Raw genomic sequence first — 27,065 nt, 5'->3', positions numbered from 1 at the left:
ACATTGTGTCTTAGAATGCCTTTGAGTTGATGAGTTAGCCCTCAATTTGAATGGAAGACAATGTTTTGGGGTACAGCAAACCACTCTGTCCTCTCCTTCCTCTTGGATCTCCCTTCAGCAATGTGCAGTCCTATATTTTTCTAGGGATTCTTTGGCCAGACTCCACAGTTCATCTCTTGAAATAAGTTTCTTGAAAATTTTATTGCATTTTGACTTTTCTTTCTTAAGTATTCTTAAGTTTTCCATTTAAGTCTCTTTATCACCCAAACAGATTACTCTCATTTTTATATTGCATTGTAAATGGTTCTGGGCTTCCCAGGTGGCCTTAGTGGTAAAGAACCCATCTGCCAGTGCAGGAGACGTAAGAGGCATAGATTTGATCCCTGGGTTGGGAGGAGGAGGACATGGCAACCCACTCCAGTATTCTTGCCTGGGGAATCCCATGGACAGAGGAGCCTGACGGGCTACAGTCCACGGGGTCACAAAGAGTTGGACACACCTGAGGAGATTTAGCTTGCAGCACATAAATGCTTCTAGAAGATTTTGGAATCTTTCAAGCCTTTAACTTATTTTTATATTACTACAACAAAATTAATATTAGACCATGGAAAGAACATATGCCTTGGAATCAGGTGAATCTTGGTTACCAAGATCTAATTGTGTGACATGGTGTAACGTGCTTACTCTCATTTTAAAAAACGAGGCGACAGCACGTATCTTCTGGGAGTGTTGTGAGGACTATAGAAAAAAAAAATGTATGCTCCATTCTGCTCACATCCCTCTAACTCTTCTTACCATTTCTGTGCTCCCATCATCCTTATATCTACTGGCCAGACCACCATCTTGCTTTTGATTTACCGGCATCCACCTTACACACACACACACAGACACACACACGCACACAGACACACAGACACACACACACACACACACACACACACACACACACACGGCAAAGTCTCTGGGGACTAATGATCCCTAGAGTCATAACCAGCAACCAGTGATGGAATATAAATACCCCAGCTCCTTCCCTGGGATAATAGGGAGGCATACTGTATCCCAGAGCTTTTGTGCATGAGATTAATCTTCAGGCATGCACTACAGCAACTGACTTAACCACGCACTCCTTGTTGGGTTCCTCCCCTTCCTTATTTTACCTTTCCACACTCCTGTCAGTGTCCCTGCGCCTTCCAGATAAATCAGCTGCACTCAGTCTTTCCATCAGGCTCTGATTCCAGGGTGAACTCGGCTAAAATAGCATGTACAGTGCCTTGCTTAGTGCCTACAACCATGGAGGCCCTCAATAATGGCAAATTACTCAAAAAGTGCATAATAGTAAACCAAATAATATCCCCGTAAGAGAGTCCTCATTCTGCACTGCAGTACAGCAGAGAGCTTCAGGTTCTGGTCTCTCGGTTGGAGCTCCTTTTAATGTATAATACTCTCCCCTGTGCACTTCCTCTAGGTGTACAACAGCCACTACTAGGACGTGTCACCATCTAGGACACATGAAAGTGAAAGTGAAAGTCGCTCAGTCGTGTCTGCCTCTTTGCGACCCCATGGACTATACAGTCCATGAAATTCTTCAGGCCAGAATACTGGATTGGGTAGCCTTTCTGTTCTCCAGGGGATCTTCCTAACCCAGGTCTCCTACATTGCAGGCGGATTCTTTACCAGCTGAGACACAAGGGAAGCCCAAGAATACTGGAGCGGGTAGCCTATCCCTTCTCTAGCAGATCTTCCTGACCTAGCAATTGAACCAGGGTCTCTCACTTTGCAGGCAGATTCTTTACCAGCTGAGCTATCAGGGAAGCCCCTAGGACACATCGGGCTATCCACTACTTGAAATGTGACTAGTCCCATTGGAGATGTACAGTAACTTAATATGGAAACAAAAATGTAAAATCTCTAATAATTTTTATTCTTTGAAATGATAATATTTGGGGTATGTTGGTTTAAATTACATATTATTACAATTTTGTCTGTTTCTTTGAATTTTATATGTATATATATATTTGATATACATAAATTTTAAATTATATATAATCCCATTAAGTTACATAGGCTTTAAATTTCTATCAGTCATTGCTGTTGTGGAAAATCGTCAGGATCTCCAGGAATGTTTCTCTTTCAGGGTCATGGGGGGCAGCCTGTGACCTCTCCCTTTGTGTTTTATTCCAGGTTACATGTCGCCGCACCCGTCTCCGCTGGGAGCCCCAGAGCACGTGTCCAGCCCTATATCAGGAGGCGGCCCGACCCCACCACAGATGCCACCGAGCCAGCCAGGACCCCTCATCCCAGGCGACCCTCAGGCGATGAACCAGCCCAACAGGGGTCCCTCTCCTTTCAGTCCCGTCCAGCTGCATCAGCTCCGAGCCCAGATTTTAGCTTACAAGATGCTGGCCCGGGGCCAGCCCCTCCCCGAAACACTGCAGCTTGCAGTCCAGGGGAAAAGGACGTTGCCTGGCATGCAGCAACAGCCGCCGCCACAGCCCCAACCCCAGCCTCAGCCGCAGCAGCCACAGCCGCAGCAGCAGGCCCTTGTTAACTACAACAGACCATCTGGTAGGTTAATATGCAACCCAGTGAATAATGCGAGGGTCCAGCTCAGAGAAGGACGGCTAAGCACACAGACGCGCTGGGCTGCTGTCAGCCCAGGGCCATCTTCTGCCGCACTTTGCTTGCTCCCTTGTCTGCTTTGCTTAGTTGGCCAAGATTCTTGGTCTCCTCGGCCGTGCGTCCTAGAGGGGTGCTTCTTAAACCTTTGGAGACTCTGGTGTGAGCTGTGGCTCTAAGCAAAATGTGGGAAGCCCATCCACCCCACCCCCTGCCAGGTTAGGAACCCCTGCACCTGGTGTGTTCCATTGCCAGCAGGCACGTCTTGAATCTCCTCTCCTTGAGCTATTTTGTGTCTGTTGACTTATTTATTTCTATCCTTTTGGTTGTAAAAATGTTTGAGGAGGCTTGCAAGAAAGCATACCCATGGTAAAGAAATTATCAAGTAGAAAATTCAGAAACAGAGGGAAGTAGAAATCAAAGTTGGGAGATCAGCCATGGGGGTGGGGGCCCAGGAGCTCTTGTGAAGGCTGCATCTGTGCTTCCAAGGTGACTGGAACTGCATGGTGGTCAGGAAAGGGGAAAGCGTCAGGCGCCTGGTCCTCGCTGCTCAGAAGGAAGTTGCTCTCCAGTTTCTCAGAGGACACAGCATCTTTTCTAGCATGAGAGTATAAAGGAACTTTCCCAGGCCGGATTATTTTTTTAATTATTACTATTGTAAGGAATACTGCATGATAGAGGCATCAGTAACATTTGTTCATAATAGAGTAACAGAATCCACAAGGCCTATTTCCTCTGGACCCCAGCATCAGAGCTGAGGCTGACATTCTGTAAGGAGCTGAGATGTGATAGTCTTTGGTAATGAGCTGGTGGTTTGCTTGATCCCACTGAGAGGATTCAGAGCTCCAAGAAGCTATAGGGTGATCTTCCACGAATGTTGTTTTCTCTGGGAAGATTTTTGTTAGCCACTGGATAAACACAAGGTTTATGGTTCTGTTCTACTAGAGCTTTGAATTCCAGAGAATTTGAATCACAGGAAATTTGAATTCCAGAGTGCCTCCTTGTCACTGATGCCCTTTCCTGTGAGTGAATCCCTCTCATTTGGGTCAGCCCTGACATCTGATCATTGCTACTGGTTTGGGATTATTGGTCGTCTTCTTAGGTTTTGAGACTTAGACATTGGGAAAGAGTTCAGATGATTTTTTTTTTTTTAATTACTTTTGTTCTTCCTTGGAGAAGGAAATGGCAACCCACTCCAGTACTCTTGCCTGGAGAATCCCATGGACGGAGGAGCCTGGTGGGCTGCAGTCCACGGGGTCGCAAAGAGTCAGACACGACTGAGCGACTTCACTTCACTTCACTTCTGAGTTTGTAGATGTTTCTTTCCTGGTAGAGGAAACCCTGAGTTGCCTACTGAAAGGGTAAACGCATCTTGTTAATTGTAGATGGAGCCTTAGGAATGGTTTTCTAAAGAGCATGAAAGTACCGTGTCATCTCCAGACTTCTGTGTGTGGGCTGCAATGCTCTGGTAGGTGGAGGATCCCATGGGGCCAACCATTAGTGACTGTAAATGTTGTATAGGAAACCTGCACATTAGATGGTAGTTTGAATACTCAGTGTGTCTAGCGGCTTTAAAATTGCAAAAACTCTAGCTCTTAGGAATGCCGCCAGAGAGAATCGAAAGTGTCTGTCTGTGTATATGTGTAGTTTGTACCTCCTGAGGACCTGCTAGCAAACCTGGTGCTCCACGCCCAGTAATAAGCCCGTGCACGTGGGACACATCTGGAGCATGGAGACTCAGGATTCAATGCCAGGGGCCTCATGTTCTGTCCCGCCCTGGCACCCTCATGACCAGAAGGCTCACAACAAGGGAAAGGCTCTATCCCAAGGTCTGTGCTCCACTGTGGGTAGCATGGAAAAGGATCTCAGCTCCTTACCGAGAGCCTTTCATTCATATTCTAGACACAATGTCAACAACATTGGTGACCCTGATATCCTGCGTCTCAGTATACAAGGAGCATTATTAACTAAAGGAGTTCCCAGTAGAGGCTTAGTGGTCACAGTCGGATAGTTGGTAGCTCAGGAGGAGGGAGCAAAGTCTATGCCTCCTGAAAGCCCACTGTGGGACCTTGTCACACAGGCATACTTCCTCGAGCACTGCCGCTTGTCCTAGGGTAGTCCCTCATCACAGACCTTAGTGAGGTTTGTTATTTTTAACAATGACCTTGTCACAGCAGGAAAAGATTCCAGGGTATTATTTAAGAAGGCAGAAAGCTAAATGATTTATTTCATCCAAAGTCACAAGAATGAGACCAGATGATGAAGTAAACCTTCGAGGATAGAGTTTCAGATACCTGGATACTTGTACACAGCAAATCCTCCACGACTTAACCAACACAATGCTGGGTGCATTTTCTGGATCATTTCCGGAAGAGAAGGTCCACTTTATTATTATTTTTTTCCTGTACCTGATGTCTACATCTTCGCTCGCCAGACTCCTGGCATTAGGGGGGAAGCTTGTTTCATTACTCACTGTTCGTGTCTTTTGTATTTCCAGCCATCAGGCTTCATTAGAAATGATATTACTCGGGCCGATATGCCAGAGTAGGCAAAGAGACTGTGGGCAAAGGAGAAAAGACACTTTCCTCAAATAGAGCAGACCCCTTCCTGCCACCAGGAGGGAGGTTACATTTCTGATCTTGTCCCCCAAATCTCAGATTTCATAGGGAAATGATTACCTTCCTTGAAAATGGCTTTTTGGGTGGGTTTTTTTTTGTTTTTTGTTTTTTTTTTGGCAATGACATCTTGGACAAGTTCAAGTAAGGCCAAAAGAAGTTTTTCTTTATTTAAGAGAATATTACTTTTTTCATTGTTTATCCCTCTCCTTTTAAAAAAAAAAAATAAAGCAGCATAATTGCTTATAAATACCTCTGTCAATATTCCGGGGGGGGGGGCGGAATCAATTTAATATGTCTACTTTTCCTGGTGGTAGCTGTGATTTTTCCTTCGTCCCATTTGCTAGTGTCACTCATGTGTGAAGAGAGCTTTTTTGGCTGGGGTGATCTGCCTCAAACCCACTCCAAAGTTAGAATTCACCAAAAGCAATACCGCCAGGGCCACCACCCGAAAACTGCAGTTTGACCAGAGGAAGTGTCCTTGCCTGCTGCGGGCTCCTCTCAAATCGAATCCATCGTTTTTCTTTTACTTCTGATTCATTTTTCTTTTTGGAGACCAAAGCAAATTTCAAAACAGGAACTGAAAAGGTTTTGGGTTTTTTTTTTGCGGTGGCAGGGAAGCCTTCATGGTAGAAAGCAAGAGTTTTATTGCTGATTTTTTTCAGTGCTTGTCACTTTCCTGCTTGCCCCTCTTATTTTTTTTTTTCTTTTGTCGTCTAAAATTTCTTAGTATGCTTCGTTTAAGCCTCATTATTACATTTATCTTTTCAACCTCTGGAATCCACTTAAATCCTTGTCTAATGCACAGATAGTTATTTGCATAAACATCCTTCTGTACCAGAAGATAAAGTGGGAATTCTGTACAGAAATTCTGTACATGTGAGGCTTAGGTAATTTAAGAAGTTTATTTACCTGTTTCTTAGATTCAGACATCTAATAAAGACTCCTTCCCTCCCTTAGCTGCAGTGGGACGACACCCCTCAAGAGTGTCAGGGTGTATATCTACCTTGACTTCTAAAGTGAGGACTGACAGGAGGACACATATTTTGTACCTCAGACGATTCAGTCTAAATTGTTTATATTGGCGAGAGAGTAGGAGATAAGCTAAAGAACGTAATTTGTTTTCAAGCTAAAGATATCAAGATGTGAGTTCTTATCATTCTGCAGACCACGAGTGTGCTGGTTGTCAAGAGATGCTTTCTGTTGATACAGAACAAACTCATTCAGGCAGCTCAACGCCTAAAAGACAAGCAGAACACCTCATGGTTAGGTGGCTGTGTTCTGGGCGTGTCTAACGGCAGGCAGCTGCGTTCAGTCCCCTAGCCTCTGTAAGGAGAATTTTTTGAGTAATGTGTTGGCTGGAGGAGAAAACAGACCCAGGCAGTAAATGAACTTGCAGTGTTTAGTTAGAAAGGAGTTTGCCTGTAAGTGACTCTGATGGGGAATTAGCAGGAAGCACAGGGCAGGTTGACTTATCTGAGTGTCTGTGCTGAATTGTATTAAACGGTGGAAATATTTTCAAGTTTGCTCTTGAAGAGCGTACTTTCAAAGCTTCTAGCTAATACAGTACCAAATTTCCTTGAAAACCTTTCTTTTGCTGTAGAGTTTTTCTGAAAAGCTGAGTGATGAAATTGGGCTTCTTTGCTTTGGTGTCCTTAGTGGCAATGAAAATGACCGGAGCTGAGGGCTGAGCATTCAGCAGCCATGCTGTCTCATTGAATCCTCACTTCCTCCTCGCAGGGGTGAGGCACTGTTATTATCTCCATTCTACTGATGAGGAGACTGAGGCACCAGGGGTTAAGTGACTTGCTCAGGCTCCCACGACTGATTGGTATGACTTACCGGTTCTTTTAGGAAGACACAGGGTGCTTTAGACGTACCTATTTCAGTTCACAGCAAGCTGGAATACTTTTTAGACTGGAGATGTGAATATTTAAGTCTACGTTTGGGTCTCTCTCTACCTACGTCTTAACTTTAAGGGTCCTTCAACCAGATAAGAATGTCTCTGTATTTACAGATTAAAGAAGCCTAGCTGTGTATGTATCAGATTTAGTTTGAAGTCACAGGCTGAAAATGACTAGATTTGGAACCAGAGATACCAGACATGCTCTGGATACCTCCCTTTGATTGTGTGTTTTTAAAAATAGTGACTTGAATATACCTCGAGGAGTCGGCATGACTCTACACAGGTATTCACAAGCCATCATGCTAAAGAAGAAACATCCAGAGTAAGTGAAATATGTGCACTCTTACACTATTATGGCTTTTATTGATAACTTATTCAAATTGTGAAAGGAGGGAAAGCACTCTGAAAACTGAATTTAGGGTAATTAGTATGATGTTCGGAGAAGGCAATGGCAACTCACTCCAGTACTCTTGCCTGGGAAATCCCATGGATGGAAGAGCCTGGTAGACTACAGTCCATGGGGTCCTGAAGAGTCGGACACGACTGAGCGACTTCACTTTCACTTTTCACTTTCATGCACTGGAGAAGGAAATGGCAACCCACTCCATTATTCTTGCCTGGAGAATCCCAGGGACGGGAGCCTGGTGGGCCGCTGTCTACGGGGTCGCACAGAGTTGAACACGACTGATGTGACTTAGCAGCAGCAGCAGTACGATGTTATCAATAGGACACAGATTTTCTTTTAATTAAAGGTGGTGGTATTTTAGAGGGCTTCAATGTATTACATTTATTATTTAGTATGCTTATTATACCAAGTCTTCCAATAGATTTAACTCTACCAGTTTCTTGAGCTTGTTAGGGAAATTCATAGAATCACACTATTAAAGTAACTGTTAGAAATCTCTATCTCCTCTCTTTTGGCTCAAAGCAACTCAGATTTTTTTTTTTTTTAAATCTCCCCTGTTTCAAAGACCCTGAGGGAAAAAATAATCAAAAGTGTCCCTCCATAACTTATTCCAATGGTTAACAACCCTGAGAGTTAATGTTTATAAACCGGTTTCTTCCATATGAATGGAAGGAACTCTAAATCTGAAATATTGTGAAAAGGTTTGCATTATGTAAAAGACCTCCCATTCAGAAAAAGAATCAGAATGTACTTCGCTGAGAAGGATCGCTTTACTATGATAGTACATCTATAGTGCCTAAAACAAACAAACAAAAAAAACAAGAAATGCACTTTTCCCTCCAGAACTTGTCATCAGTCCTAGAACAGGGCTACAGATGACCTCAGGAAGTCTCATCCAGCCCTAAGTCTCTGGGAAAGTTACCTAATTTCAGAAGGAGGGGAACGAAAGAACACCACCACTACGCACACTCATGCTCACAGACACACACATACTCACACACACTGTAGTTTCCCAGCAGTTTGTTCTAATTCTTCCCATTCCTCTTGTCAGAATGTTTGCTATCCTTGGGTTGTCATTTAAGCCCACTTCTCTCTGGTGTTTGCTGAAAATTGAAATGTGTCTAATTTTTCATAATGTATGTCTTTGTATGGTACATTAATAAGTCACTCTGAAGTATAGAAATGATTATTTTTGTTACCATTTAATAATTTTAATATTTCTCAGAAGAGATACAGAAAATACTTGGAAGAATGCCTATTTGAGGTTTTAAGATCTGCTTGCCGAGATTTTTCTTTTAATTTACTAAACTCCTCTGGTAGCATCACTAATTTTATTTATGACTTTGAAATAAGTAAAAATTCATCAGAAGGAGAGATGGAACACTTCTTACTTTAGTTAAAACTCCTAAAGTTTAATGTGGGAAATTGCTTTAAATTAACTAATTAAGTACATTTTAATAAACTTAATGATTACATAGCCCTTTATTCTGATAAGATGAGAAAAATGCTCTCTTGAATCTTAATCTTTGCTATGTTTTCTTAGGTGGAATGAGTAGATTCTTTATTTCCCCTGCACTGAATGTTTTTAAAAATATTTTCTAACCTGTAGTAAGAAATTTAAGTTCCCTAGATGTACTGATAAAGCCTGAAATATAGTTTATAGATCATTAGGGGAAAATGCATGCTTATTTCAGTTCACACAGAGTACTGGTGGGCTGCTGCCTATTTATGTAAAGCATAGGTTCTACACCTGGACCGACCGTTCCAGATTGGGCAGGAGGGGGTTTGTGGTGTAGTCCGCAGAATGTGATTTTGGGACCACACCCAGATTGCATCTGACCGCTGAGTGACTCCCTTGCTTTTTCAGAACCCCAAATGCACCTGTAATTATTTTAAAAACCCACTGCAGCCCTCCACTAAAAACTGGCTCTCTATTCCTTAATCAGTTTATTACCTAAGAGTCATTTTAGGGCCATTTCCCTTTGGGATAGATGCCAAATTCTTTTTTTCTTTTTCCTTTCTTTTAACCCTTTCCTCCTTTCTCTTCTGGCTTTCCTCATCTTCCTCCCTTCCCTTCTGTTTTCTTCTCTTGAGACCTTCCATTGTCCCCATCCCCAGACCCTCCCCCGCCCCGGAGTGGGGGATTGTCGGCGGGCAGGCGGGGTGTGGGCACAGGGCACCTTCCCTCCCCAGCTGCCCGTGTTGCTGTTGTCTTGCAGGCCCGGGGCCAGAGCTGAGCGGCCCGAGCCCCCCGCAGAAGCTGCCGGTGCCCGCGCCCAGCGGCCGGCCCTCACCCGCGCCCCCCGCTGCAGCGCCACCGCCCGCGGCTGCCGTGCCCGGACCCTCCGTACCGCAGCCGGCCCCGGGGCAGCCCTCGCCCATCCTGCAGCTGCAGCAGAAACAGAGCCGGATCAGCCCAGTCCAGAAACCGCAAGGCCTGGACCCCGTGGAGATTCTGCAGGAGCGGGAGTACAGGTAATGCACCTGTCCCGTGGGTAAGATGATGTGTGCTTGCAAGTACACCCAGCCCAGAGGGCCTGGTGTCTCCTGGTGTGATGGCCATTCTTCGTGGGACCAGGGAGAGGCCTAAGGGAAACTGCAGAGGCCAAGACTCAGGCTTGAGAGTGATTTTCCAAAAAAGTCTCAGAAGAGTTTCTTTGCCACTGGAGCCTGGGGAAGGGACCCTCCGGGGCTTCTGGGCCTGATTTTCACTCTCGCAGTCAGAGTGACTGCTCTGATGACACGCCAAGATCAAAAGCTCAGCCCAGAGTTCTTAAAGATACAAGAAAGTGGTCAGCCCACACTCAGACTGTGCAGTATTTTGTCCTAGTCTGTCAGTGTGTCCTTGAATGTTGACTGTGAGTGGCTCATATGTTGATTGTGTCTCCTGATACTAAAGGCCACCCTTCAGAAGGTGTATATAAGGAAATAATGTATTCTTTGATTCAGTTCATGCACTTGTTGGGCAATGGCTTGGTCTCACTTTTGGGGTAGGCCCCATTTAAATGTCTCTGTATGTGGTCCTTATTTTTACTCTTACTCCAGAAGCTTCATTTGGCACATTTATCTGAATCAGGGATGACAAACCTTTTCTCTAAAGGCCTTAGAGCCTCTGTCAGAACTATTCAACTCTACCATTACGGTGTGAACGCAGCCAGGCAATAATGGGGCTGGCTGTGTTCCTGTGAAATTTTATTTATGAGAACAGCTACGGACAGGGTTTGGCCCACAGACTGTAGTTCAGTTCAGTTTAGTCGCTCAGTTGTGTCCAACTCTGCAACCCCATGAATCACAGCACGCCAGGCCTCCCTGTCCTTCACCATCTCCCGGAGTTCACTCAAACTCACGTCCATCGAGTTGGTGATGCCATCCAGCCATCTCATCCTCAGTCGTCCCCTTCTCCTCCTGCCCTCAATCTTTCCCAGCATCAGAGTCTTTTCCAATGAGTCAACTCTTCACATGAGGTGGCCAAAGTATTAGAGTTTCAGCTTCAGCATCAGTCCTTCCAATGAACACCCAGGACTGATCTCCTTTAGAATGGACTGGTTGGATCTCCTTGCAGTCCAAGGGATTCTCAAGAGTCTTCCCCAACGCCACAGTTCAAAAGCATCAATTCTTCAGTGCTCAGCTTTCTTCACAGTCCAACTCTCACATCCATACATGACCACTGGAAAAACCGTAGCCTTGACTAGACAGACCTTTGTTGGCAAAGTAATGTCTCTGCTTTTGAATATGCTGTCTAGGTTGATCATAACTTTCCTTCCAAGGAGTAAGTATCTTTTAATTTCATGGCTGCAGTCACCATCTGCAGTGATTTTGGAGCCCCCCAAAATAAAGTCTGACACTGTTTCCACTGTTTCCCCATCTATTTCCCATGAAGTGATGCCATGATCTTCGTTTTCTGAATGTTGAACTTTAAGCCAACTTTTTCACTCTCCACTTTCACTTTCATCAAGAGGCTTTTTAGTTCCTCTTCACTTTGTGCCAAAAGGGTGGTGTCATCTGCATGTCTGAGGTTATTGATATTTCTCCTGGCAATCTTGCTTCCAGCTTGTGCTTTCTCCAGCCCAGCATTTCTCATGATGTACTCTGCATACAAGTTAAATAAGCAGGGTGACAGTATACAGCCTTGACGTACTCCTTTTCCTATTTGGAACCAGTCTGTTGTTCCATGTCCAGTTCTATCTGTTGCTTCCTGACCTGCATATAGGTTTCTCAAGAGGCAGGTCAGGTGGTCTGGTATTCCCATTTCTTTCAGAATTTTCTACAGTTTATTGTGATCCACACAGTCAAAGGCTTTGGCATAGTCAATGAACCAGAAATAGTTGTTTTTCTGGCACTCTCTTGCTTTTTACATAATCCAGTAGTTAGTAGATCCTAAATGGTTAATTTCAGTTAAAAAAAAAAAAAAAAAAGAGTCCAGGAAGAACTGAGTCAAGATAAAATGAAGCTAAGATCATGGATTCGGGTGTACGTGTGTGTGAAAGTTACTCAGTCGTGTCCGGCTCTTTGCAACCCCATGGACTGTATAGTTCATGGAGTTCTCCAGGCCAGAATCCTAGAGTAGGTAAGCCTTTCCCTTCTCCAGGGGATCTTCCCAACCCAGGGATCAAAGCCAGGTCTTCTGCATTGCCGGTGGATTCTTTACCAGCTGAGCCACCAGGGAAGCCTTGGTTTCGAGAGTTAGCCAAAAAGTGTTCTCTGCCACTGAGTGTCTGTGTTGCCTTCCTCAAGGTACATCTGTTTTCTGTGACTCAGTTTCCCCTTATGTTAAAAGAAGGTATTATGCAATATCATCTTTTATAGGGAGAAGATAAAATTACACAAAGACTTTCAATACATATTAGCTATTATTATTATTTCCCAAGTGTGATTTAACTTAAGACAATGAGGGGTTAAACATTATAGAGAATGATAGGAAATAATGTCTGTGCTTTCGTGCTATGTTACTTTAGTTATGTCCGACTGTTTGCAACCCTGTGGACGGACTGTAGTCCGCCAGGGTCTTCTGTCCATGGGCATTCTCCAGGCAAGAATACTGGAGTGGGTTGCCATGCCCGCCCCCAGGGGATCTTCCTGACCCAGGCATCTAACAAGAGTCTCTTTCGTCTCCAGCATTGGCAGGTGGGGTCTGTACTGCTGGTGCCACCTGGAAGCCCAAACTAATGTCTTTTGTTGTTCAGTCACTCGTGTCCTGCTCTCCGAGACCCCATGGACTGCAGCATCCCAGGCTTCCCTGTCCTTCCTTCACCATCTCCTGGAGCTGGCTCAGACTCATGTCCGTTGAGTCAGTGATGCCATCCAGCCATCTCGTGCTCTCTCGTCCCCTTCTCCTGCCTTCAGTCTTTCCCTACATCAGGGTCTTTCCTAATGAATAGGCTCTTCGAATCAAGTGGCCAAAGTATTGGGAGCTTCAGCTTCAGCATCAGTCCTTCTAATGAATATTCAAGATTGACTGGTTTGATCTCCTTGTAGTCCAAGGGTCTTCTCCAATACCACAGTTCAAAAGCATCAATTCTTTGGCATTCAGCCTTCTTTATGGTCCAGCTCGCACATCCATACATGACTACTGGCAAAACCATGACTTTGACTAGATGGACCTTTGTTGGCAAAGTAATGTCTCTGCTGTTTAACATGCTGTCTAGATTTGCCATAGCTTTTCTTCCAAGGAGCAAGCATCTTTTAATTTTGTGGCTGCAGTCACCATCTGGGGTGATTTTGGAGCCCAGGAAAAAAAATAATGTCTAGGATCCCTTTAAAAACATTACCTTACTCTTTATTGTAAAACACATGACTACTTATCTATTATTATATTAAAATACTAATTTATCAGTTTTGAGAGTTACTCTGAAAGAAATCGCAGTAACTTGCCATTAAATGTGTATAGCTTTTTGGATGAAGAGTATAACTTTATTCTCACTGCTATTATTAATCCTCAATTAAGAGCTTTTATATTGCTGTTTCCAGCTTTTCATGTATCCCTAGAGAGCTAGATATTCATCATCAATTGATATTTCAGTGTTGATAGGCAGATTCTGTTGGGTGAATAATTTCTGTGTGGTATAAAAGTCAAATATCAGCACTGTATACTCATTTGGGGCAGAAAAAATATTCATATTCAGTCCTTTCTTTATGTTGCTATTGAATAAAAAAGCCAAAAGCCATTTTAAAAGACAATAAATGAGATAGTGGGGTATAGTTTAAAATTCTGACTTCCTAAGTGCTAACATTTTTTCCCTACCTTGACCATACAGAGCTGCCAGTCCCTTTGTTGAATCACATGAACCCCATATAACACAGACACTGTACCTAAAAATGCATCTGGGTTTTTTTTTCCTTCAGTTCAGTTCAGTTGCTCAGTCGTGTCCAGCTCTTTGTGACCCCCACGGACTGCAGCATGCCAGGCTTCCCTGTCCATCACCAACTCCTGGAGCTTGCTGAAACTCATGTCCATGGCATCAGTGATGCCATCCAACCATCTCATCCTCTGTCGTCCCCTTCTTCTCCTGCCTTCAATCTTTCCCACTATCAGGGTCTTTTCCAGTGAGTCAGTTCTTCACATCAGGTGGCCAAAGTATTGGAGCTTCAGCTTCAGCATCAGTCGTTCCAGTGAATATTCAGGACTGATTTCCTTCAGGATTGACTAGTTTGATCTTTCAGTCCAAAAGACTCTCAAGAGTCTTCTCCAACACCACAGTTCAAAAGCATTAATTCCTCATATTTTTTTCATTCTTCAGCCTATATTATGAGGGGTGTGTGTGTGTGTGCTTACTGAGTCCTAAATTTTCTTTGTCATTTTTACCAGAATTGTATTTGCAGGGTTTTCTTGTAACAAGCTCATTTTAACACTTTTCTGGGAAATGATCTTAATGGATGGTCTCCCAAAGTACACGGTATTAATTATTACTGTTTAGCCTATTCTAGTATGTGGAAAGGTTTTGTCCTCCATACCTGTGTCAAGTTATAAACATGTGCCCATCAGTATCTTCTGAATTATAAGCATTGCAGAAGGTGGTGGAATGGCTAATTGTCATGTTATTATTATTACTTGGTAACATGTCTCCTCTTCTGTTAAGCTGCCTGGCTTTTGAAGTGACCGATCTGGCAACCCTGGGTTCAAAAAGCTGGTGGGTGTTTTGGCCTGAAATCTCCCATGGCTGTCTTGAGAAGCTAGGTTTATACTGGCAGAGTTTTGCAGGGGTATTTTTTATCTTCTTTAGTTACAGAGCAAGAGCTGACTTCTGCCTGTATGAAGATAAATTATCCAATTGCAGAAATTAGTTAAATGTATTCCTTAAAAATGGTTAGATTAAGTCACTTAGGCCCTTGTAAAAGACAGCTAAAACCCCCCTTTCCCCCTCTTTGAGAGAATGGCTTACTTATTACCCTTTAGCACTGATAGGAAGAGTGCAGTGTAACTCTCTCTTCTGATTGAGGATTTGAGCAAGGTCTTTTTTTTTTAAGTCTCTTTTATAATTTTGTAAACTTGGTTTGAGCAAAAATCATTTGTCAGAAGTTCTTTAACCAGATGTTCATTTCTCTGTTGTAATATCACTTACCTTGTCTATGAAAAATGAAAGAAAATTGTAAGAATCTTAACCTTTTTTTTTTTTTTAACTTTTAAGTCACTTGGCTGCTTTTCTTGTTCATCATGAAATCAGAATTTTGACAAAATTAACTTTGCTTTTTCAGTAATAGCACATGTGAGTTTAAAACAAAAACACTTTGTTCTCATTTCAATTGGATCCGTTCTTTTAGACCATCTTTTCCTTATGATGGAACTTTATTGCTTTTCTCTGTAGTGTCAGTACCTTTTTTTTTTTTTGGTATTTTGGCATACTTTCTTTGCCCCTATCAATATACTTCACTTCCGTTCTTCCGCCTAGAGTTAGAGAATTGATCAGAAGTGCTCCAGGAATTATAATGTTAGCATGTAAATTCTACAAATGTTACATGAGAAAGAAATATATTTCACACTGAAAGGGATTTATTTGAGAAGAGTATCTTTGAATGATGTGAGCCCTCTTTGGTATCAAGTCAGAATTTAGTATGAAAACAGCATACTAGTCCCTTGGCTTCGGGAAGCCAGCCTAGTGTTTTTTGTACTGCCCTGGCCTCCATTACGACCCTGAAAATTTCTTCTCAAAAATTACCAAGAGCCACTTCATCAGCAGAGTTACCAAAAGTCAGTCTCCCTCTCTCTTTCTTTTAAAAAGTGTCACTCAGCTCCTGGAAGGAACAAAATGTACCAGTGTCATTTTCTGTTCAAATAACTCTCCTACAGGAATCATAAACTTCTCCTCTGGACCTGAACAAATATCTGTCGCCTTTAATGGAACTCTTTTTCTTGCCAGAACAGTAACCCCTCTTGATTTACTGTTCAATCTGTATGAAAAACCTGAGTGACCTAATTCTGCTTCAATTTTCTGTACCTGTGAGGACACTAAATGAGTCTCCTGCAGTTATGCAGTATTACATCTGTTGTTGTTTCGGGAAGTTTAGAATCCTGAATCTCTTTATCGGACTACCTGCTGAATTCCATTGATGGGAAGATGAAATTGTCTGGAGAGGAGCATTATTTAAAATGAAGATTTCTATTAACAGCCACCACCACACAAAGATAAAATTCTCTATGTAAAAGAAGCCCCTCCTGTCCCTTCGCTTCTCCCTCTCCCCACGTGCTGAATTGGATGCATGTAATTGTATCTCAGAATCTACCTTTCCTCTTCTCCTATAGTTTGCGCTCTGTACTTCTTGCCTCCTTCCATAAAAGAAAGAGTCTTTTGTCCTGGAGGATCTGAGATTCACTGACAAATTACTAGGTCCTTTGGAGAAGGCCATCATTTCAGGGGCTTCCCTTCCCAGCTCCCCACCAACTCCCGCTTCCAGGTGACCCCATGCTCCACCTACCCAACTCCCCACCTTCTCACCTCCCTGCTTCTCCTCTCCACTCTGCAGCTTCCACCCTCCTGGTCCAGTGTGATTTAATCTCTACACAGTCGGGCCAATTGTCCTAAGATTATTTATTTAGCCCTAGTTCCACAGTCATTTAGACGATTAAGGAAAAAGCACCCATTCCTCTAATACATCCCTTGACCCACTTTGTCAAGGAGAGTAAAACACAAAGCCAAGGGATAGTTTGAATTCTGGGTTATTCAGATAAAAAAGGACTGCAATAAATATAGAACCAAAGAAGCAGAATAACCATACCATTGGCCTTTATCTCACCCCGCTACAGTATTTAAATTTCCCTTAGTATGGCCTTAACTCTACACAGGTAGAATTGTTTGTTTCCTTTTTTCCCCTTTAAATTATATATTTGAAAAAACTCTGTAATAGATTTTTCTCTTAATATCTTAATTGTTAAGATGCATCACCTGTTGCTGGATTTGGGAATTTGGGGCCATGTGCATGTTTAAGAAATTGAATTGGATGAAGGAAGTAGATGTTTGTTTCATACAGAGAAAAGTTAAAAACCATGATTAGAATCCCATGAGTATCAATAGTAAAAGGAATGTGGAAGAAGGTTGGGAGAGTTTGAACAATCTGATCAAAAGTAAATTGATGAATATTTATTGTTACTGTTTGAACCTAATACGTTTTCAGTCTGTTGCATGGTAAAACCATTTACAAGTACTATTGTTTATGTTGGTATGCATTGTTGAAATAACATGATAACTAGTAACATGTGATGATAATAAAATCATTCAGTAAATCAGAATAACACATATATACCCAATAAAAGAGGAATCTATCATAATGTTATTTTCATGAAAGTATTCATTGTTCAGTCATGTCAGACTCTTTGTAACCTGTGGACTGAAGCCCACGAGGCTGGCTCCTCTGTCCATGGAGTTCTCCAGGCAAAAATACTGGAGTGAGTAGCCATTCCCTTCTCCACGGGATCTTCTAGACCCAAGGATCGAACCTGGGTTTGCTGCATTGCAGGCAGATTATTTACTGTCTGAGCAACCAAGTGAGGTCAGTAAAAAAATGACACATTTCCTTTATCATTATTTTTAAAGTTTTGAGAAACGTATTTTTTTTTCTCTATCAAAGCAAACAGCTCTAATTTTTGTAAAAAAAAAAAAAAAAAAAGGCCCTCATGTTGATAGTTGAGCTTCCCAGGTGGCACTAGTGGTAAAGAAGCCACCTTCCAATGCAGGAGATGCAGGTTCCGTCCCTGGGTTGGGAAGATCCCCTGGAGGAGGGCATGACAGCCCACTGCAGTATTGCTGCCTGGAGAATCCCCATGGGCAGAGGAGCCTGGTGGGCTACAGTCCATACAGTTGCAAAGAGTTGGACATGACTGAAGTGACTTAGCACACACACACACACACATACGCATTCTGATACTTGGGCTATATGAACTATTAAGATACTTTGCAGTGTCCAAGACACAGAAGGTTTTCTTTTTCATATCAATATATGGTATCATAAAGGTTGATAAAAGCATAAAACTAATTTTAAACAGATTGTTTAGTTATCAACTTTTATAGTTGAGTTCCATGAGAGTTTGCAGTAGAAAGTGTACTTTGATTATCTGTGGTGTTGTTGCAGGGGTGCTGGTATAAAGCCAGTGAGGATTTTCATCTTGGCTCTCTCATTTACTGGCTCTGTGAAGTTCAGATGTTTCTTAGTATCTCTGAACTTCAGTTTTCTCAATAACATAGTGCTGTTATAAACTTACCTTGTAGATGTATATGTGTGTGTGGGGGAGAGAGAGAGAAAATTAAATTGTGCTTTAAATATACCTGCAATGCAGGAGACTCGGGTTTGATTCCTGGGTTGGGAAGATCTGCTGGAGAAGAGATAGGCTACCCACTCCAGTATTCTTGTGTTTCCCTTGTGGCTCAGCTGGTAAAGAATCTGCTTGCAGTGCGGGAGACCTGGGTTGGGAAAATCCCCTGAAGAACAGAAAGGCTACCCAATCCAGTATTCTGGCCTGGAGAATTCCAAGGACTGTATAGTCCATGGGGTCACAAAGAGTCAGACCCAACTGAGCGACTTTCATTTTCACTTTAAATGCACCTTAGTGCAGTTACTGTTAGTTTAGTTTAACTTACTACCATTTGCTGTTCTTTCTTTGTCAAAATCTATTCCAAGACAGTTTTGCCTCCAAATTTGAGGGAAGGTGATTCAAGGAGATCCAACCAGTCCATCCTAAAGGAGATCAGTCCTGGATATTCATTGGAAGGACTGATGCGAAAGCTGAAACTCCAATACCTTGGCCACCTCATGCGAAGAGTTGACTCACTGGAAAAGACCCTGATGCTGGGAGGGACTGGGGGCAGGAGGAGAAGGGGACGACTGAGGATGAGATGGCTGGATGGCATCACCGACTCGATGGACATGAGTTTGAGTGAACACCGGGAGATGGTGAAGGACAGGGAGGCCTGGCGTGCTGTGATTCATGGGGTTGCAGAGTTGGACACGACTGACTGACTGAACTGAACTGAACTGATTCTAAAAATAGATTTAAATAGCAGGTCATTATTTGTAAGCATAGGACCCAGGTGAACTCTAAAACCAGTTTCTGTGACTTACACTAACAGTATCGCAAATAAATTAAGTGGGATGTCTTTTCTGTTCTGCCTCTATTATGACAAAGTACCTACAGTTCTGTTCTTCTTTTTTTTTTTAATGATGGCTGGACTGAAATTGCTTGACGGTCCTTTTCTAGAAACTCTTAGTTTTCACATGCTGTTTACTATTTACTGCCAACCAGGTTTTTTTTTTTTAATGTCTGATTTGCCTTTTCTTGTCTTTTCTCAAGCAAGCGTTGCTCACAGAGGAAATGGTTGTGGTTGGCAAGGCTCTTTCTCTCTCTCTGAAAGTTTTGGGTTGGCTGATTTCTGTGGCCTCAGCACCTAAAACTGTTCTCATTTACTCAGCGTGAATGCCTGTCATCATCAGCATCTTGGAAGGGAGGGCCAGTGGCCCCACTGCCTTAGGACAGAGCTAGAAGTCGGAAAGAGAACTCTGTTGTCTCAGCTCTGCGCTCTGGCTGGGAGCAAGTCAGGTTTTTCCTGGCTGTCACTTTCTCTCTCTCTTCAGAGGGAGCCATGGGACTTTGACTTTGCTCCTACGTGTACCCCAAGCCTTCCTTCCTGGCTGTTAGAGACAGGTTGTGAAGAAGGCCAAAAGTGTTAAGTAATATAGCACCTGTGTGCATTAGTGCAAAGGGAGCCTTTCTCTGCTAACATCAGATAATCTGTTTGGGTGTCAGAAATTTGCCATCAGTATCTGCAAGGTGTTCTGCCATGAACGTAAACCTGAGACTGTTGTCTCTCAGTTAAGACCAGGCTGTAACATTTATTTCCCCCTCCCCCTCCCCCATTTTATCATCTCCTTTAGACTTCAGGCTCGCATAGCCCATAGGATACAGGAGCTGGAAAATCTGCCTGGCTCTTTGCCACCAGACTTACGAACCAAAGCAACCGTGGAACTGAAAGCGCTTCGGTTACTCAATTTCCAACGTCAGGTAATAACTTTTCCCCAGCACATCTGAGGTACAGGAAATGAATGTAATTGTTCCAGAGTGTGAACTGTGCGTTTCCTTAAGTCTGTTCAATATTGTTAAAAAGATATAAATTTAGTGAAAGAGTGTATCTTTCCGACCAGCAGCACAGAACTGAAAAGTAATGAAGATGAACTGCTTATTATTCTATTTTTCTCTTCTGTACATCAGAGACATTTTTTTCTCTCCCATATTATGGTTTCCAAAGTCTGACTTATGGCATTTTGTTACTGTAGATGAAACCTTGAGAACAGATGGAGCAGCTCATGTTTGTCTTTATGATTTCAAAGGAAAACAGGAAGGTGATAGATCAGAGCTTCTTTGTAAAGAGAAATATAAAACCCTTAGCTCTGACTATGCAAATTATTTTAACAAATATGAAAGGCCCTTAACTAAATTAGTAGCTCATTGTTTATATAAATACATAAAACTATGTTTTGTAACTGCAGATTATTCATCAACACCTACTTTCGCAGCATCTGATCACGTCAGACCCCAGCACTGACTCATCAGTGATTTTGTAGTTACTGTTCTTGCTGTGGTCTTAGTAGTCACTGATTAATAAAGGCAAGCATAGCGATCTATTTTACAACTGCTAAATCTGTAGGAGACTAGGGGGATGAAGTAGCGCTAACGTTCACCTTGGCAAGTTTTGCCTTGGTCTCCTAATTGTCACACAGCCTCATTTAGCCAAAGGGGAAAAGGAATGCTTCCTGGCCAGTCAGATGGGCTTGTTTGGGGAAGGACTCAGGCATGCAAAATGAATTATTAACGAGCAAAAGTAGTTTGGAAGGATTGAATTGCATGACTTGGTCTGTTGGAGGATGTGAATAAAATGCCACGGCTAACCGTCTTGCTGTTATCATGTGAACTTGGAAATACGTTTGCCTTGTTGGTTATAATATCACAAGAGGGCATCATGGTGGCTGACGGCTACTTGGCTGTAGGTATGTGAGTAGATTAGAGCTTAATTAAAAAAAGAAAAACTGTGCATTCCATTTGTTTGTTTCTTATAGGTAACTTTATAAGCCATTTAATACAATTTTATTAAATGACTATCAATCAACTATAATTTCAGGAATAAAATTACATTCAAATTAGCTTTGCTATGCTGGATTCTGATTGGTTTCTAATTTTTGCTTCATTTTATTGAAAAACCTGTTATCTATGAAGTTTTCCAATGATATTAACTGTAATGGATGCTGATTTCAGATTCAATCAAATTATTATTTCAGTGCATGTTTCCAGCCCTCACTTTCTACCACCATGTAACATATGATATGAATGAGGTGTTATATTTATGATAATCTGACAGAAGTCCATGATATAGTAAAAATAAATAAATAAATACCTTTCAAACATCATTGTTAGGAGTGAAAGGAAGCCAAAACTAGTATTTCCCATTTTTATGTGAGACAGTGAATTAACATTGTTTGGTATCTACAGCTACTTCATATGAACAGCAAGCAGTTCTATTCTTTTTGCCCAGTGTCATCAACGTTAATCTTTAAACACAAAGAGAATGTTAGCATGGCACTTAAAATGAAGTAAAAAAAAATTTTAAAGCTTATTAACTAATTAATATCATTAAAATAATTAGAATGAATTGATTTGTTTAAAAACCTAGACATTCTCTACTTATTCACTGTAGACGGTGCTGTACTTGGCTTCTTATCTGAAATTTTTGGAAAGGAAACTTTGAGCATCCCTGAACATACCCTATACCCTTGGCGTGATGTAGGCCCTGTGTTTATAGAAGGCCAGCTGTGATGGAGAAACTCGGGGAGTCCCTTTTTGGCTCCACCAAACGGAGGGCAGGGGGACAGGGGTCTGGCCTCTGTCAGGGGAGATGTTCTAACCACTCCCCTCCCGACAGCTGCGGCAGGAGGTGGTGGCCTGCATGCGACGGGACACGACCCTGGAGACGGCCCTCAACTCCAAAGCCTACAAGCGGAGCAAGCGCCAGACCCTGAGGGAAGCCCGCATGACGGAGAAGCTGGAGAAGCAGCAGAAGATCGAGCAGGAGCGGAAGCGAAGGCAGAAGCACCAGGTACTCGGGCCCACCACGCGGCGGGGCCGTCAGAGCCCCTGGGAGATGGGCCCCTGTGGGCGGCGGGGATGTCACAGAGGGGGTCCCAGGCGGTCCGAACACACCGTCTCATAGATGAGACAACAGGCCCAGCAGAGAGGTGACCTCCCCGAGGACACGGAACAGTCGGTACAGGATGAGGGGCGAGGGCAGTGCTCTCTGAATTCCAGTCAAGTGTCATAGTCATAACCCCGTGGGATGCTGCCGAGGAGGTGGGTGCAGGAAGGTTTCCTAGGACACAATCCTAGGGGAGAGGGAGCTTGGAAAGAAGAGGGCAAGCATTTATTTTTATAACAAATATAAATAGAGTATCCTGGGCTTTTCAAGGGCCCAGTTGGAGGTTTCACAAGGGTAGATATTTTAAAACATTCCTTTCCAGAGATTTGGAAATATTTTGATGTAGGATTTGATTCTCTTGTCATAATCCTATAAATTTTGTTTTTCTGAGCTTAATTTAGTGCCTTGCTTGGTTTTGTTTTGCAAAGTGTTGGACTTTAGTGTAAACAAGGTTATGTGTTTCCCCTTCTTTAAGAACTGGATACAAATGATGTGTGGCCATTTTAGCTTCCTATAAAACTCATTTTGGGTGACGATTCTAAGGTATTTAAGTGAGAGCACTACTTTCATAACGTGATTCAACTGTTTGTCCTCTCAGTATAATACCTGTTTCCCTGGGGTTTATTCGAGAGTGATTTGCTTTAAATTTCATCATCACCATCTTGTAGGTTCCTCTCAATCTCTGATCTTTTCGTTTTCATGTGGCCACACCCTCAGGACCTGGGAGGCTTCTTTTCTACAGGCTGGCACTCTCTCCCACCACCCCGTAGCCCACACCTCAGCTGTGGAGACACACCAGCGCGCCCATCCCAAATAGGTTCTAGTCCCCCCATTGCTGTTCAGGACACACTGCGAGTTTTCTTGGACTGGGTGGAAACTTTCACTGGGAACTGGATGTTCAGCCTTCTCTTCTCCCTGCTGTGGATCCTTTAGGAATACCTGAACAGTATTTTGCAACATGCAAAAGACTTCAAGGAATATCATCGGTCTGTGGCTGGCAAGATCCAGAAGCTTTCCAAAGCAGTGGCCACCTGGCACGCCAACACCGAAAGGGAGCAGAAGAAAGAGACGGAGCGGATTGAGAAGGAGAGAATGCGGAGGCTGATGGTAAGGACCCTGCCTACGGGAATTCAGGAAAATGCTTTGCTCGCAGCCATCTGCACCAAGAATGTTAAACATGCCGTGGTAGAAGGAGAAAGGAAAAGCTATTTATCAAATATACTAATCCATTCCTTTGAACTTCACAGGGATAAGGTAAAAACGCTTTCTTTTCCCTAGACAACACAATGCCAGTAGTCAAGGGCTACCACCGATGAGTATAGTGTTTCCATGTCCTAGGGTGGCCCTGGCATTGCCACGCAGATGGTAGCTTCTCATGTGAAGATAGGCTCTCTGTTTTTTAGGAGTTTTGATAACCAGACCTGGAAGGATGGAAGTGGCAGTTCTTTTTAAGGTAGTGCCTCCTTCCTCTTATTCTCTCCTTTTCTCCCATTGCCAAAAGCAGAAAGCCCTGGATATTTCACTGTGATTTCTGCCAAATCTTTAAGATGATCACCCTACCATACAATTATTCCTTGGTATCCGCAGATTGGTCCCAGGACCCCACCAGATACCAAAATCCGTGATGCTCAAGTGTCTTACATGAAATGGCATAGGACAGTGAGCCTTCCGCATCCGGATGCAGAAACCACAGATATGGAGGGCCTAAATTAAATTGTTTCATGGAATAGAAAAAGAAGAAAACTCCTAAAATCGTCTTCTAAAGCAAGTATAATATCAATACTAAAGCACTATGAAAAATTCCAGTGAGAAGAAAAAGACTAACATTAATGAAAAAATTTTGAATGATATATTAGCAAAGAAAATACAGCATGGTATTTAAAAAGTGGTTTAAAAAATAGTGCTTCTTTGAGACTAATGACACAAGTTGTTTTGAATGAATATCTCATTAAGTTGTGTCTTGTAATCTAGGAAGATTTTTTTTTTGAAGTCTCTGATGCTTATGCTGCCTATCTTTTTTTTTTTTAATGGTGGAAATGTTTCTTTAACAGTTTAAAAAGTGATTTTTCAGTTAATTTTGAAATACTGCTTTTTTGTTATAGCTGTGTTATTCTGGAATGCTATTCATGGGTCATTCCATTTTTACCGTTACTTTTTAATGGATATATAAACACAGAAGGAATTGGTTTATATCTTAGGCCTACATATTTGCTTTTATTGGCCACTTATTTTTGGAATCAAATCTCAGAGCGCACCATGGATTTTAGAAAAGTGTGTGTGATGTATATTGATAGGAGACCTGCATATTCTTTGTGGGATGTAATGCCTGAGTATTGGATGAAGATAAAATCATTAGCGTCAACCTGTAATTACGTCCCTGAAAATTCCAAGTGACACTGTCTTCCTGGCTGGTATTATAGTTTGCATTTTTGGGTCATTAATTTTCCTTTGGATTTCAGAGAGTAAACAACATATTTTAAAATGCTCTGTGTCCAGGTACTGCTAAATCTTGTCATCTTTTCCTTCCTCCCGCTCCTGTTTTGGACGGGAGGGGACTGTCTCAGAGATTGCTAACTAGCTGGGGAGACCATTTTATAGTCATCTGAGCAGTAAGCAATCAAATTTGTCTGATTCAACTGAAGTGAGACTATATTAGAACTTCAGTAACAGATTGGTTTGACACTAATGATTAGGCATTTGCAAATCATTAATTTTTGCAATTAAATGATGGAATATACAGATAACAGAGAAACTGAAGTTTTTTTTTTTTTTTTTATCACTCTTTCTTCAAGTGAGATCAACCATAACCCAAAGCAATTAGAGTTATAATAGCATTCGAGGTTCATGTTCATCCACGGGGCAGACAGCAGCCAGGAGGAATGATGAAGCTGCTGTCACTCCGGCAAGTGCTGGAGGGACACCCTTGGACTGAAAACCCAAGCTCCTCTATAATGGAGCTGCCTTCTAAAGATTTTGCCATGTGTTACTTTTATCCTGCATCACGTGAAGAAAATATTTTGGAGATGTCCTTTTCTTGGGAGGTATAAAAAAGATTTCTCTTGAAAGAACCCAGAGTCCATCAGAGTTTTTATTCCATTTAACCTCATAATGTTGCTTAATGGGAAGTACTGTGTCTGTTTTATGGCTCAGCACTCTCAGGCTTCAGGTGCTAAATGACTTGTCTCCAGTCACCTGGGCACACCATGCAGTGCTGATCTGGGACCAAAATCCCCACAACTTGACCTTTGCTATCAACCACAGTGTCTGTCATGCTTTGAAGTATCAGAAATTATTTGTTCAAAACCTATTCAGTTCTTCGCCTCTGGAAGCACTTATGGAAATACTTACGAATGAAAAGCTATTATGGAATTTGCTTTAGGACCATTCAGTTCAGAATTACAGGGCAGAGGTGGGGGAAGGGCAGCAGTGAAACGAGTCATCACGTCATCACGAGTTAATTGTGTTGGTTGCTGTTGGTTATATGAGCGAGTTTACTACTTTCTCTGCTTTTGATTATGTTTGACAGTTTCCAACACAAAGTTAAGGGTAAGCTTCAGATGGTGAATCATCAAATTGTTAACACTGTTTGTGCAGTTTAAATAAAGAAGAATGGAAAGTTGGCTCGAAGTGCTTGATCACACCACACAAATTGTGTAGTTACATGTGTTGATCTGGCCCTGAACCCCCGTTCTTGGGATGTAGTCATCAGTCCCCACCAGGGTTCGCGGACTCGGGAGGCTGGAGTCATTCAGTTTGCTGCACACACCACCAAAGTTCAGACCGTCAGGGGAAGGATGTGTGGGAAAAGGTGTTGTCCGCAAACTTTTATTATGTTCTCGTCACACTCTTCTTTCCTTAATAGGCTGAAGATGAAGAGGGCTATAGAAAACTGATCGATCAAAAGAAAGACAGGCGTTTAGCATACCTCTTGCAGCAGACTGATGAGTATGTGGCCAACCTGACTAACCTGGTTTGGGAGCACAAGCAAGCCCAGGCGGCCAAAGAGAAGAAGAAGAGGAGGAGGAAGAAGAAGGTGAGTACGCTGATGCCTGTGGCTGAGCTGGGGATGTGTGTCTGGGGACCAGTTTTAGGCCTGTCTTGCCCTGTAATGAGTACTTCTTAACTACCCTAATGGAAGACTTAGATGATTTTACTGTAAAAACTGCTGACATAAATGGGTTGATGAGGCATATTAGATACCATATTGGAGATGGACAGAATGCATATTCAATTCCTATTTCCACTGTTTGACACAATATTAAAAAGCTAAGTACACACAGTCGATAGGAAAGGGAAAAACGTGGCCCAAAGAAGGGTTTACTCAAGCGCAATGCGTAGGCAGGGGACTGCTGAGTTAAGAAACTGGAATGAAAAATGAAAACCAAAATGCCTTGTTCAGATTGAAAGGAGCCAGAGGAAGATGTAAGAGAGAGCTTTGAGATGCTTTTAGTAACATATTTCAGCCTGTTTGGACAGACAGCTGTTGCCAGGATTGTTCATTCAGTTCAGCTGCCCTAGTGTGACAGTAAGGTAAATGTGCAGGTCGGAGTTTTAGGTCATTACAGGAAACAGTAGTCTTATGTAAAATAATCTGAATTATCATGAGAAGTGAGGGTAAGATGTACAATCTCTGTTCTGCAGATCATATCTCTCACTTCAAGGGTAACCTGCTTCCCTGTGTAGACCTGTGAATATATTAGATCCTCTTTGAAGCTTAGGTAGTCTGGTAATATAGTTCTTGGTGGCTATTCTATTTTCGTGGTCAGTCCTGATGGGTCTGGGTACAGACATGAGCAGGAAGGCTTTAAAATTGTGAAGACTGAGGACTGGCAGCATTTAATCATTTTTTTCTCTGC

General features: G+C 42.5%; 1 protein-coding gene across 4 annotated transcripts in view; it reads left to right on the top strand.

Annotated features, from left to right (window-relative positions):
* SMARCA2 (SWI/SNF related, matrix associated, actin dependent regulator of chromatin, subfamily a, member 2) overlaps positions 1-27,065 on the top strand; it is a 177,113-nt gene that overhangs the window by 21,676 nt on the left and 128,372 nt on the right. For all 4 annotated transcript variants that reach the window (XM_018052035.1, XM_018052036.1, XM_018052037.1 and 1 more), the window contains exons 4-9: positions 2,182-2,565; positions 9,763-10,018; positions 19,901-20,027; positions 21,940-22,113; positions 23,143-23,316; positions 26,072-26,242. In XM_018052035.1, coding sequence (XP_017907524.1) covers positions 2,182-2,565; positions 9,763-10,018; positions 19,901-20,027; positions 21,940-22,113; positions 23,143-23,316; positions 26,072-26,242 — 1,286 coding nt within the window. The remainder of the gene's footprint in view (positions 1-2,181; positions 2,566-9,762; positions 10,019-19,900; positions 20,028-21,939; positions 22,114-23,142; positions 23,317-26,071; positions 26,243-27,065) is intronic.

Source organism: Capra hircus, chromosome 8 (assembly GCF_001704415.2).
Source record: "Capra hircus breed San Clemente chromosome 8, ASM170441v1, whole genome shotgun sequence".
Lineage (NCBI taxonomy): Eukaryota > Metazoa > Chordata > Mammalia > Artiodactyla > Bovidae > Capra > Capra hircus.
Note: the sequence above shows the minus strand (reverse complement) of the source record. Positions and strands in the feature narration are given on the sequence as shown.